Below are 14,478 nucleotides of genomic sequence, written 5' to 3' on the forward strand. Positions count from 1 at the left end.
CTAATATTCTAATTGTCTGTTATGTCATTGCTCTGTGTTTATTGCACTTGCACTATGGATCATCCAGAAGACAACCCTTTCCCTTTCACTGGCTCATGCATGTCTAGAATGTGGGTGAAAGGGTTATACACGTTTTTATTACCCTATGTTTGTCCCTGAACAAATTGAATAAAATATTGCCTAATCTTTAGGATGCGTTGTAAGCGAACGGAGTTGACAATGTTTTTGGTACTTTCGGTTTGAGCATAATCTCGATCGTAACGGTGTTTGGTCGGAATGTTTTGCCTCGTTTATTTGACTTTTAGTATGTTTAGGGGTTGACTACAATAAAGGTGGAAATTATTCTACAAAACATGATAACAGGATTGCTCGTTCAGATGTTTTTATTTTATTTTGCTTCTAAGGCTATGTGTATTCTATATTTTGTTTTCCATTTTGTTCTATTGTGTAAGAAGTTTTGTATCACATTCTTGGGATTTGTTGTAGCTATTCGTTTATCTTAATCACCAGCTATGACACTATAAAAATGTTTGAATAGTGACGTGGTTTCGGTAAGGCTTAAAATGACTATGTTTCATCTTCAGATCGACTTAGTTAGGAGAGCATTTGAAAAATGCTCATTTTTATACGTCATTTCTGATTTATAAAAAATGCAAACCTTTTCTTTTTTAACTTTAACATAAGTTTTTGTTTCATTTATAAAATCAAATTTTTGAGCTTATTGGAATATGCTTATGATTCAATTCTTCCTTAAACAGTTGTTGTTTCTGAATTTAAACAGGATAATTAATTTAAATAATCTTTTGAAAATATCTCAATTTCAATTCACCTACCGCTATGATGCAATCTAACTACTGTGATAACATTTTAGAATTATTCAACCTTTGTTTTTGTGCATGTCATACCTTCTTTTTTATATTTTTCATGCTAACATCGAAAAAAAAATCCATCAATGAGCATAAACTTCATTCGCTAAACATAAACCTTCCGGCCATCAGATCTGCAATCAGATATTTTTGCAACCTCTTTTTTATGGCACACACAACAACCATACCAACATAAAAAAAACAAACAAACATTTTCGCATCTTTACCCGATCGGTTTGTCCTTCGTCGCAGAAGCGCACCGAAATTCGCAAGCCTTCGCAAATAATCAAAAGTACCGCTACCCTTCCTCGGTGCGCAGGGCTAGCATCCTTTTTGGCAGGTTGTAAAAACGGGCCCGAAAGGGGGGAAATAAAACGCTAAAGAAACAGTTATATTGTCGCATGCAGAAATAACTGGAAATGTGTGCGCTGTATAGATGGGCCGCCATATTTGCTTAATTGCTTATTGCCAATGTTGCTTTAGCAGGACCTCTAGGACATTCGTTTTTGCGAGGAAGTGTTGCTATTTGCAAATTCCTAACGGGCTGTAACGGGTTTATGAGCGAACGGTTTGAGCCCATGGCTTTGGCCCGCTCTCGCAACATCCGTCCGGGAGGGTTGGGATTTTCTGCCCGCCTGTAATGGCGACTGTGATGGATGATGGAAACCCGTTACTTTGGTGCGAACTGTGAGGCGTCCTTCGGGTGGAGGTGAAGCTGCAGTGGATTGGTGTCTCGTGCCCAAGGACGGCAATTGTTGGGGTGGAAAGGATACGATTTCAGGGACGGCTTGCACAGGCACAGGCAGTATAATGTCAATCGTAGCTTGTGACAGAATAAAGTTTTGTCTAATGTTTATATTCAATCTTCCACTTTCCAAGCGTCGGGTACAGGAAACCAATGCGTCACCAAGAAAATGTTTACAAATTTTACTTCTGTACGATACAAACTCAAAAAGTGATCATGTCAATTTGAAAAACTTTAGAAAAGGTCTTGAAAGACCATGCTTTTGCTTCCAAAGAGTCACAAAAGCGATTGCATCAGTAAAACTATACCAGATCAGTGTGTCAACCCGTTTGCCTCGTCCATTTCTTTCAAATGTGATCGGTTTTACAAGGTGTTATTAAAAAATTATGCTCAACACGCTCACTTTCACCTTCACCCTTTCGGGGTGCCGTACGATCGGAAAAGGGTTGCCTATTTTATTGAACGAAAGTGAATCTATCAACCCCTTTGAGAGCTTTGTGCATGGATCTAGATTGGGCCGTGCTACGATCCCTTTTCCTTTCTTTGCACGCTCCAGCTAAGATGAACACAGGCTAAAGACAAGCACACACGCACAGGCCGATCAATCGAAAACGACTTTTATGACCTTACCCCTTTTGCTTGATGCAATCGCACAACACTGGACGGGTTAACGGGTTGTGTCATCTTGCTAAGAAAACAAACACATTTTGTGTGTGGCCTTCCAGCCGTTTGGAAAAACGATCACTTTCTCTATGTTTTTAGTAAACAACAACATTTGTGTGGCACAATTTAACAATCCGGAGCGACCTCTAAACCTGGCCCCTGAACGACTGAAAAATAACTCAATTACCATCCAATTACGCTCCGGAGTGTCGAACGTTTCCCTTTCTTCTGTGCAACGAAAGCGACGCCTTGTCAACCTTGTCCAATTACTTACCTTTAGGGGCTCTAATTTTGTCAACTTTGGGTGTGTTTTCTTTGCATTTAAGCAAAGCAATACACATAAGCCATTAGGTGTAAAAATAGGGAGAAAAAAAAACCTTCTTCGGGTGACATTTCACAGCTCAAGAAAGTGATCTTCAGTGTGCCAGTGTGTGTGTGTGTCGCTAAGCCTCAAAGGGCCCCCGGGGGCCAAAGTATGGTGACAAGATTTCGTCTCCCTGGCTCTGGCATTAATTGATGGAAGTACAATATTTGCAGCTCATGTTGGCCATATGCTGGCTTTCCTTTTGAGCCTCATTGGCCTCAAATGTCCTCGCCGTTATCCGCACGCGGTGTGTTGTGCGACCCATTGATTGGGATTCAATATGTAAAAAAGGCATAAGTTAAGTCTTTTTGTGCCGATACGGGGTGGGGATTTAGTTGCATGCAGGAATGTGTACAGCACGCCAAAAAGGACCAAGCGAAAAGTAATACATCGCCCAAGCCTGCCATTGCTGCCCGAGAACACAATGGAAAAGGATCCCGATACAAAGCGTGTGCACTGTACACATGTGCACACCCGAAACGCACAGGAGACAATTAAATCGTCTCAAAAGATCAGCAAAAGACACACACACACGCACGCACAGAAAACGGCAAATTATTGTTAATTGATTTTGCTTTCCGCCCGACTGCGACTTCAGGGACTGGATCTGTCAACTGCACAATGCGACCGGCAATCTGGCATGAGGCACGGATTGTTTTTTTTTGTTTTCAAGGGACTTTTTTTTGGTCGCTGGGTTAACAATTATCGATGCCCTTTGGCTGTGGGACGTCGGCATACTGGGACACATTCGGGATTGTGAAGTAAAGCGGAACGCGCCTGTATCCAGGTGAAAGCGGCAGCAAAATTAATAAACAAGTTGAGCAAATAGAAAAGAAAATAATTATGAAAATTGATTGTCTTGCGCTGCTGGTACGGCGTGCACACGAAACCGTGGAACAAAAAAAGAAGCTTTACCTTTTCCCGTTTTTTTTGTCGTACATTGTCCGGATGGATACGGAGCGAATGATCCTTTTAGCGACAAATTGAGCCACCGCATTAGTGGGAAACTGCACTCATCCCAGGGGATTGGGTGCAGTTAAGTGCTTCTGCCTCGAGGGGGTTTCGTATCGGTACATGACGGGCTGACGAGTGGTTCAGAGAAGGATGAAATTGATCGTGACAAAAACATGGAACGGAAATCATCTGTGGCAAATTAATTTGAGATATTGCTATTTTATGTGGAATGGATAGAAAAAAGATTTAAAACGATTCTTGGTTTGAGGAAACATATTTTTATTTTTTTCCCCGTATGCATTAAATCATTAATATATAGATCACATTCTATTATCCGAACGAGTTGTGAACACAATCCAGAACCAATTTCTAGTATTGTAAAAATCAAGTTTTAAAATATCATAAAACATTATACAACATTTGCAAATATATTGCAAATCCAATACCTATCCCCTATACTCTAATTCTTTTACGATCTTTGACTGCAAATTTTCTGCCAAAACCCCCTCACGTGCCAAAGTAACTGTTCTTTACCTTTTGCCATTTTTTTTCTCCTGTTACTCCTTCACTTACAATCACAAACACCCAAGGGCCACTTCAGTTAATAACACACCCTTCTATCAGCATACAGCAACAACCAACGCATCATTCTCCACGCGACAAAATAACTGCACATTACCCTTTTTTTGCACACTCATGGCACAATACCTTCCGGGGTGGGTTAACCATTTTTAGCACTGGTACCGTAAAATACCTCCCACAAAACCCTATCTCCTGCCACTGTCACATTCAACCATGCATGCCATGCGTCAAGCTAACACATCCTTTACTTCTAGAGAATCCTTCCTTTTTTTTTGGCAAATTGTTAAATTGGCACGGGTACCGCTCATCACACAAAGCTTATAAAAACATGCTGCTGATGACATGAGCGGCTCGGAAGCCTCCACCATGCGACAAACTAACTGTTTTTTACCCTTTGTTTTATTGAATCCTTTCTGGCCCCGGGTTAAAGCCTTTTTGCTGCAGCCTTTCTCACCATCAACCATTTCGCACAAACACGTTTGCGTCTTTCCGCGCGTCTGCACGTGGGGGTAGCGATTCTGGCAGCCGGAATAACTGTTCCCGTGCCAAAATGTTGAGTGAACATTCACCGGTACCACCGGTAATGGCGGCCCGGTACGCTAGGGGTAAAGGCTTTCTGGGACTGACGGGGCGTTTTTGGCAAAAAGGGGTCCAATAAATCAATCGAACCCGAAGCTTGGTTTTACCCTACGGGGTTCGCTTGGCATTGCAAATAAACCGTTGGCCTCTCGCTCTGCTCGAGGTGCAGCGCGCAGGTTAGGTGGATTTGCATACCGATACATTGTATCAGCGCAGGGTTTGAAAAAGCGCGTCACTGCGTTTTGGGGCGTTTTTGGAAGCCTCTTTCATTAACATGGCATGATTAATAATTCAAAACGAAGCTAAAATAAGCTTAAGAATGGTGATGAACATTTCATAAATGTCACCGTGTGAACCGCGATCGCGAGCAGTATTGTTTGGGCCACAGGCTTGAGAAGAATTCCGAATCATTCGTTCCTTCGAGGGAAGTTGCTTTGTATTTGGCCAGCTATTAGTTGATAGTGTCGCTGAACGTCTGGAACAAAACAAAGCAAACCATCATCATGGTTATGCGAAGTGCACCACTGATGGGATGGAAGAACGTCAGCACCGGTTCCGATGCTGAGAAGCACATGGTGAGTGAGCGAGCTGGAATATCCGGAGAACAACAACAACAACACCTCATCCTGTGATCATCACCTTTTGCAGCCAATCACGCGAATATGCGTCCAGGTGCAGCAAGGCTCGGTGTACGGCGTGCGCGACAAACTGCCGAACGGGCAGAGCTACTACTACTTCAAGGGTGTGCCGTACGCGAAAGCGCCCGTCGGCGCGCTGCGCTTCAAGTCGCCGGCCCCGCTGGAGAAGTTCGCCGTCTCCTATCTGGACTGCACCCGGGAGCGCAGCAACTGTCTCGGGCTGGACGTGCTGACGAAGGAGATCAGCGGCTCGGAGGACGGCCTGTTCCTGAACATCTACACACCGAAGCTGGGCAAGCGGGACGACCCGGAACCGCTGCCGGTGATGGTGTTCATCCACGGCGGCGGGCTGATCGGTGGCCACGGCGACAGCTCGCTCTATCTGCCCAACTATCTCGTCCAGGAGGGCGTGATTGTGGTCACGCTCAACTATCGGCTCGGTGTGCTCGGGTTCCTGTGCCTGCCGGACGCCGGAATCGAGGGCAATGCGGGTTTGAAGGATCAGCGGGCGGCGCTACGCTGGATTTCCGAGAACATTGGCGTGTTTGGCGGTGACGCGTCCAACGTGACGCTGTTCGGGGCGAGCTCGGGCGCGATCGCGGTCAACTTCCACTGTCTGTCGCCGGAATCGAAGCGTTACTTTCACAAGGCCATTCTGCAGAGCGGTTCCATCTACACGGAGTTTGCGTTCCAGGAGCAGCCGGAAGAGAAGGCCCGCCGGCTGGCGAAGCTGCTCGGTCACAGTCCCGCCACCGACGGGGAGGTGTACGAGGTACTGCGAGCGGCACCCGCCCGGAAACTGTTCGAGCTGCAGCCGCTGGTGCTGACGGAGCGTGAGAAAGCGGTCGAGCGGCTGTTCCAGATCCCGTTCCTCCCGGTGATCGAGCGGTCGGACTCGCCGGACGCGCTGATCACGCGCCATCCGACCGAGATCCTCAGCGAGCCCAACTCGATGGACATTCCGATAATACTGGGGTACAATGAGCGCGACGGTATGATGGTGCTGATCGACGCCATCAAGACGCTGGCCGCATACAACGCCGAGCCGGAACGGTTTATACCGCGAACGGTGGCGCTCGATTACTTCTCGCCCGAGGCACGCGCGCTGGGCGAAGAGATCCGGGAGTTTTACTTCGGTGCGCGCCCCGTCTGCCGGGACACGCTCAACCAGCTGACGGATGTGTTCACCGACAAGTATCTGCTGGCGTACCGCATGACGGTGGAGCTGTGGGCGCGCCATCAGCGTCGGTCGAAGTTTTTCGGCTACCGGTTCGCGTTCGACGGTCTGCTGAACAAGGGCAAAGCGATCATGTCGCTGGGCACGATGAAGGGCGCGGCCCACATTGACGAGGTGTACTATCTGTTCAGCTCGCCGCTGCTGCGCACGGAAGTGCCCGAGACGGACCGTGCGTACGGGCTGCGCAAAACGATGGTACGGCTGTGGAGCAACTTCGCCCGGTACGGTGATCCGACGCCGGCCCAACCGGTCCCCGATCCGGTCGTGCCGTTCCGCTGGGAGCCGCAACCGAACGTGCCGGACAGCCAGGACGTGCCGCTGCTGTGTCTGAACATTACGAACGACGGCATTGCGATGGCCGAGATGCCCGAAAAGCGGCGGATGAACTTTTGGGCCGGCCTGTTCGAGCGGTTCAACGGGAAGCTGGCCAACGTGAAGCTGCCACTGATCAGCTCGGCGCACGCGGATGCGCCCGATCTAAACAACAACACGCTGTAGCGTAAAACCCTGCTCGGCTGAATGCTCTGCAAAGAATGCAGTTTTTAACGAAAGATTGAATGGCGCGATGCACCTTCGAGTGAATGAATTGAGCGTGCGTGTGCGTGTGTGTAGCATTTTAATAGCGTTACAAAGCGCTTCTAAAAGCGCTTCAATGAGAGTTTCTTTATAGCAACAACAAAAAACTCGATACGGTTCGAACTGCCGTGGCTGTTGTTTGGAATCCATTGTGCCCTTTGGTAAGAACGGCTGTTCTTCAGCAGCATAATAAACGAAACAATCACCCCAAAAACCCTCAGACTTGCAGACCTGCCCAAGTTCGGTTAGATTGGGCACGGTGTTGCTCGTCTTTTTTTCTCAAGACACACGCGCAAAAAAAAAACAAAGTTAAGGTCGGCTTGAACCTATTTGGGACGCATTTGCGATGGATATTGTTGGGTGCGTGCGCACGAGAGAGAGAGAGAGAGAGAGAGAGAGAGAGAGAGAGAGAGAGAGAAGGATATTGGGTAAGGACTGCACAATTCTAAAGCCCCGGGACAAAAGTTGGCGTATCATGCCCGGGTGCAGTAGAGAGAGAGAGAGCGATCACTCGAAACAATTGCAAAAGGACGCAGGGATGAAAAGATCGATATCCTTACGTGAGATCGATTGTTGTTGCATCGCTTTTGATTAAGCGTGCAGAAGGATCTAGTGAGGAACTCCTTCTCTATACCCGTTTGTCCCGTTTGGTGGCTTTTGTCGCACGACAGCATTAAAAAAAGATAGGACTTGCGCTATAGAAAAGCAACAACGAGCCGAAAAGTGTACACCGTTTAGTCGTCCGGGCCTCCGGGTGTGGGATGTGGGAAATTATACACAATTACTCGAACACCGTGATTTGCCTTTTGTGACGGTGAATTGAATGAAACGGTAGGATTCTTTGGATGTGTTTGGATTGGAATTCAACGATGTGCTGTGCTGTTGTTCGTGGCGAAGGGATACACACGTTTTTGGTATGTCCAGCTCATACTAACCGTTTTCTCTTTTGTCAACCAATTTCTCGGGATCTCGAGAGTCAAGCGTGCGACTTGCACAAAAGGACACTTTTTACCGGTAAGAGGCTGCGAGTAATTGATTAAGAATCGCCGGACAGATGTTCCATGCGTGATTTCTTTCAAATTTATTGCTAGACAACCAATTCAATGCTTTTAATGTGTTCTGGATTGCTTCAATCTATGCGTTCGTTGCGTGCCAGGTTGCATCTAGCCTGTCTCTTGACTCTCTTGAGGCTGTCCGTCTCCAGTGGGTTACGCGGAGCTAGAAAGAAACCGATACGGGCGCAAGTCATGCGGAAAACATGTTGCTACATGAGATCATTATGAGGGATTTTGACGGCCTGATGCTGCCAACTGACATTTGTTTATGTCTGAGACGCCCGCACGCACATGTGGCCGAATCCGTTTCCAGGACGGACCACACGACGATGGATGACATCAGTCTGATGTCACTGTTGCGTTGTGGAATTGGAACGACGCACGTGTTTCGGCGTGGTTTGGCTGTTCGTTGAAAGTTGGAACGGAGAAGACTGTTCCCAACTGTTCCCGAACGTCAAGTTTTGCTTTTAAACTGCAAAACCGAGCGCATTGGAGCAACATTCATACAAAAATAAGAAGTAACCCCACTTTGAAAGAGTTGCTTAATGGAGTTGATTCAATATCGCCGTCCGTTTTTTTGGGGACACGCTATTTCGTTTCGTTTTCAATTAAAAATAACTCACAGCGCTGCTTCGCTAATCCTTAATAATTGCTGAACGCTGTTTTTCGGCCGCGCGATTTGGGGCAACTTGTTTGGCTCTTGCTTCTTCCTCGTTTTTAGAACTGCTACCGAAAAAAAATGCACTACATCCCTGGGAAATATTTCTATTTTCTTCCAACCCGTGATCCTGACCAACTGAGCCACATCCCTCTGCTTACTGCATCCTCGGGCCGGAATGCGATCGCGCCATAAAACGTTCCCCATTGGCATGTCCCACGGAGGCTGTCCACGGAGTGTCAGCTTTTGGTTTGGCCGTGGTTTGCCAAAACAGGATGCGGCTTTCGGCCGGGCGAACGGGCGGCCCATAAAGAGATAATCCTTTTAACGACGTGTTCGGCTACCGTAGAAAAGGGTTATCGGGACGGTTTTGAAACGTCCCGGGAAGACACAGGACCCCAATCAGGCAGCAAACCGGTGGCAAACGATACTGAGAGAGTTCTTTTAATTTTAATGAGATTTAACCAGGCACCCGGGCGTTCCGGTGTATTGGGTGGGGCGGTGCAATAAAGGTGACACCGGCCGCATCCATAGCTCTAGCGGCCGAGCCAGGAGCGTAAAGGATTAACCGCTGAGCGGCCGCTGGGGTCATAATAATAGGATTAACCCGTTCATCCACAACTCTGCCCCGGACCGCATAAAGCCATCATAAACAGGTTCCTCCCATCGACAGAGAGAAAAAAAGGGGTACACCCATCAGAAGTTTGGTCGGAGGTGCTTTGTGCCTTTTGTTTCGTTGCCCTGCAGTCGTTCCCATCCCATAGTGGGCCGGTTTTTGCATTTATGGCCAGTGTGTCAATAATTAGATTCGCATCCCCGTACATGGATGGCACATCACAGTGTGGCCTGCCATTACCCCTTTCGCATGCCAATGTGTGTGCTTGCGGCTACCCCTTTTGACCGGGTAGCGGCAAACGGTGATCGGCACGGCGTGCGATCGTTTCGGCAATCCTTTGACTTAATCCCGCCCGCACCTTGCTCGTCTCACGTGCACGCAACACACACACACACACACACACACACACACACACACACACACACACACACACACACACACACACACACACACACACACACACACACACACACACACACACACACACGCTGGCAGTGCACTGGCCCGAATTTTCTGCGTTTATTGCCCTAAACGGTGCTAATCCTGTTAACCCTTTTCTTTTCTAATTTAAATATCTGCCAATACGGGCTGCTGCTTACCCCACGGGTGATCGTGGACTTTACGATCGCATGCCTTAGAAGCGGTAGCGCAGGCGGAGACGTTCGTCTGTGTGTATGTTTGCTTTTGTGGTCCCCAACCGAAAGGGTTGTGGTAAGCAGACAGAAAGGAGGCTATCGGTAAGCAGTGTGGTTTGCCAGTCCTGGAGTAAAAGTGGTTTTGTGCTGCTGCCGCAATCAAACTATCAGCAAGCCGATCAGTACCGACAATTTGGCTACCGAATTTTATAGAGTGTCCTGCAGCAAAACTGGACACGGTTTTGCTTCTTAACCCTTTCGGGCTGAAGTTTCAGCTATTTATATTGCTCTTGGAACAGTATGCTACTCAACTTCTACGAAGAAAGTCAAACGATGCAGCAGGGCAGTTGGACTTTTGGACATTTATTTGTGCGTACCTGTTGCTTGGGTGCAAAAATTGAAAAATATATAACTTCACGAGATACGTCTCAGTTTACAACATCTAATCGTTCGTTAGTAAGAATCAGTTTAAGTTGTTTAAAAATTTAAGAATCGTTGCAGCAGACTTTGATTCTTTGCTGAGTAGTGTCATTACAAAGATTAGAAATGCAAAGATAACTTTTGCCCGAGTATTGAAGTCTATTATAAAGACAGTCTGTTGAATTCCGTGTTTAGTCAAGTCTTTCCACCCATGTGTTTTCCCCGAACTTTAGTAAGACTTTCAAAATCCGGAAATTGCCCGTTTTGTGTCAAACTGAATCGCCTTTTTAATTCTGTTTGCAGGTTTTAGCGCAGAAAATCCACACGCAGGCATTGTTAGCGTGATTGGTTTATCCCAGTTTCAATCCCAGCCCTTCCAGCTTCCACGCACACCAAACCCAAGCACACCAGAAAAACAGGGACACTAACACCGCCGTGAACCTTTCCCCTGCACTGCACCAACGGCAAACGTGTGCCGAAAGTCACAATGGAGGAATCATAAATTTGCAAATGAATTCATTAAGCCCTTTCTGCCGGCTTGGTACAACCGATCGTCGTTACCGACGGCCGTAAAAGCGAAAGGATGGCCAAGGACTTTCCTCAGGTTGGCAAGCTTCCTCACACCACCATTACCACCACACACTCCCCGCTCAATCCCGCAAGCAACAGTTCTTAGGTTTTGCAAAAAGGATTTTTCTTTCCCAAAAGCATTCCTTCCTTTCCCTGCCAGAAATGCAGCGCTTTATGGAAGGAAGAAGTACTCATAAAGCCGTTTCTCCCGTTTGCACACTCATCTCATCTCACTCGCTTGAGCATGCAAATTGCCATTGCCTTTTTTGCCCCTTTTTGCGAATGGAAACGTTCCCATCCTTCACCGGCTTTTGGCACTCCGCTCAGCCCGTCCTTTGCTCACCCCCGGCCGATTGCTGGCACCTTTTTTTTTTGTTTTTGCGAACGTCTCATTAAATCGTAAACTGCTCTCTATCTCTCTCCCGTGGGCCCTAAGGGATCTGCCATCCCTACCCTTGCCACAGTGAACGGCAATCGAATCCTTTAAGCCGACGGCCGACGGTCGCATCCTTTTGCTGCAATCGTATGGCACTTTTCGAACTGTTGGCAAAAAGGCTGAAATTGGCAATGCAGAAAATGGGTAAACGAGAGAAATGGAAGAAGTGCGAGACGAAGAAAAAAAGAGTGATGAGAATGAAAATTTGGCACTAAATGCCGGCCATAAATGAGTTACTCTTTCTGCTATGGCCCTGGTATGGCAGGGAAGGCATAACCTTTTCCTGGTTCTGAGTGTGTGTGAGAGAGAGTTGCTTGGAGGAAAAGGATTTCGACTTTATGGCGAATATTATGATTGGCAAGGATTAGAGCTGTTGTTGTTATCCTTGTCGCATCGGCCGTACCGGCAATACCCGTTCGGTTGACGATGATTTTTATGATTTTATTTCTACAGCACCTCCTGCGTTGCCAATGTGGCCACCCTTTCTAACCCGTCGGTGTCTTACCAGTGGGTCCCGATGTGATGGGAAAGAGATATGAGGAAGAATTGCCGATGCTGGCGATGGAAGATCGCGCGATGGAAGAGTAAAGGCGAAGGGTGTGAGGTGTAGGGAATATCTAGCTCCTGCAATGTTGACAGTATAGAGATCCTTGCAATCTGTTTTTTTTTTTTGCCAGGATTGAAGTGTTTGCAAATAAATGTAATTTTAGCGAGCGTTGGCTGAAATTCGCAACATTACCTCGGGTAGAAATGGGGTAGAATAAAAATCAGCAAACTTTACAACAAAACCGGATTCCGTTAGCATGGCGAACGCCTGCCTAACGGTCCTGGGAGAGTTGCTTTTTTGTTTGCAGAAAAGAATGTGATTTTTTGTTGTTGCCAATATCAGTATGTTGCAAATTGTGCCGTAAACTGTTCGGCCTAGGTACCGTTGCAGATCAAAGTCAATGTCATTGGGAAAAGATGTTGGTGTACAACAACATTTTCTGCAAACATTCCAGGTTTTTGGCAGGTATATTTTGCGTTTTGGTTGACTCTTCCTGTAGAAGCAAAACATTTCAGCTTGTGCCAAGGCATTGTAGGATGTATTTAGATGTTGTTGCTTAGTTTCAACGCTGTTGTCTGATTTTTGTCATTTTACTAAGAACTTCATGAAAACAATAATTTCATGAAATTTTGGATAGGAAAACAATGGTAATGTAGAGAAAATGGAAAATAGGCAGAGCTGAAAGTATTTTATGTCATATTAGGTAACTCCCGCAGTTAATATTTCAATCTTCAATCGTAACATGAGTTGAAGCAAATAACTTTAAAACTCATTTTAATGAGTTTTGGAAAACCAGCAGAACCTAGTGTAAATTGAAGAATGAAAACGTGTCTTAAGCATCCCTTCAGAAAAATGCGAGATCAATTAGTAGTATCTGAGGAGCTGTATTAAAAAATAAACGCCAAAAACGGTTAAACGATACTAAAAAAAAGAAACAATTTTTGAAAGTAACTAGTTAATTTGGCCCGGTTGCACGTTTAAGCAACAGAACCTAAGACGTGTATACTAACTGGAGGGCACATTTAAATGTTTTCATTCAAACATGTAGGTAAGCATTCCTGCTCTCTCTTGATGTCTATTTACTGATATTTTTTATGATCGTGTTGCTATCTTGGTACAGGCTTCCATCCTATTGTGATCCCGGTTCATAGTCCTTCCATATTTTTGTCTTATTTACAAATGTTAGTTGTTCCATTACATTAGCAATCGTGGTCCACTTTCTTTTTCACTATGTTTGACTATCGGCTGGACTCGTGGTACAGTTGCCAACTCGAACGACTTAATTACATGTCAATCATGGGTTCAACTTCCAGTATGACTGACTAAAATCCGGCTATGGTTTATCAAAAAGTCACTAAAAACCAAGCCCCGGTGTGGCGCAGGCAGGCCTTGGCCGACAACGGTTGTTGTGGCAAAGAAGAAGATGTTTGACTATTCCGCTATCATTGACCATTTTCACAACCATGTAGGACATACGAAAATTTAATTTAGTCATTCTGAACTTATGGAATAGCTACTATTAAATGTCATGACATGTTCATATGACATATGGGTCCGAGTCTTCCATCCACAGGGCTCACTGTCACGGCTTATTATTGACCCGTGCCCCATCTTCTGCAAGACTATTTGTGTACCAAGCAGCCATGGATATTCAGGAGTGCTAAATGCTAATAAAAACAACTAAACTAACTTCATTTAACTTTGTAGCTTCATCATGTGCTCATATAAAAAAGAACCCCTGACCCAGGAATGTCCTTATTCCGTGTATATTATTATCCCATTACTTTTCCCAATAGGAGTTGCTGTTCATTTCAGTTTTACAGTGCATTTCAGTTGTAATTCCACTGCTGAACCATACAATTGTTTTTCCCGCAAGATATACTTTCAATGGATGAATAAATTGTAGCAACCTTGATCCCATAATAATTGGGAATTATTATAGCTAGGTTAGGTTCTTCTGGTAACGACACAGCCGAACGACTAAACTCCGTGAACCCGCTACAAAATATTAAAATTCAATTATTCAATTTTTTTTCCAAATGTTTAACACAACTCGTACTTAGCCTTATCCAACAATCTACGTATGGAGACCCGATCCATGGGAAATATAAACCCGTTATATGCATGTTTTAAAGTTGTTCACTTAGTCCTAGTTATGCAGCTCCGATGGTTTCACTATTTTGCATGGTACCCAGCATTTTTGGGTTAATGTACAATGAAAAATTGCAATTGTTAAACGTTCATAGCGTACGATTTTGCAATCCTTTCAAGCAAGCATTTGACTGCACGTGGATGATGGTTTGAAGCAAGTACATGATAGTTCGAAGCAAGTCTTTT

The 14,478-nt window shown here is 45.7% G+C and overlaps 1 protein-coding gene across 1 annotated transcript; it reads left to right on the forward strand.

Annotated features, from left to right (window-relative positions):
* The first annotated feature begins 5,114 nt into the window (after window positions 1-5,114).
* LOC121592947 (esterase B1-like) lies at window positions 5,115-7,533 on the forward strand. The gene is made up of 2 exons (XM_041914889.1): window positions 5,115-5,328; window positions 5,402-7,533. Exons 1-2 carry the CDS (start codon window positions 5,257-5,259, stop codon window positions 7,124-7,126), a joined length of 1,797 nt encoding a protein of 598 aa, XP_041770823.1. The 5' UTR covers window positions 5,115-5,256; the 3' UTR covers window positions 7,127-7,533.
* Window positions 7,534-14,478: the final 6,945 nt, after the last annotated feature.

This window comes from Anopheles merus, chromosome 2L, assembly GCF_017562075.2.
Source record: "Anopheles merus strain MAF chromosome 2L, AmerM5.1, whole genome shotgun sequence".
In the NCBI taxonomy this organism is placed as follows: Eukaryota; Metazoa; Arthropoda; class Insecta; order Diptera; family Culicidae; genus Anopheles; species Anopheles merus.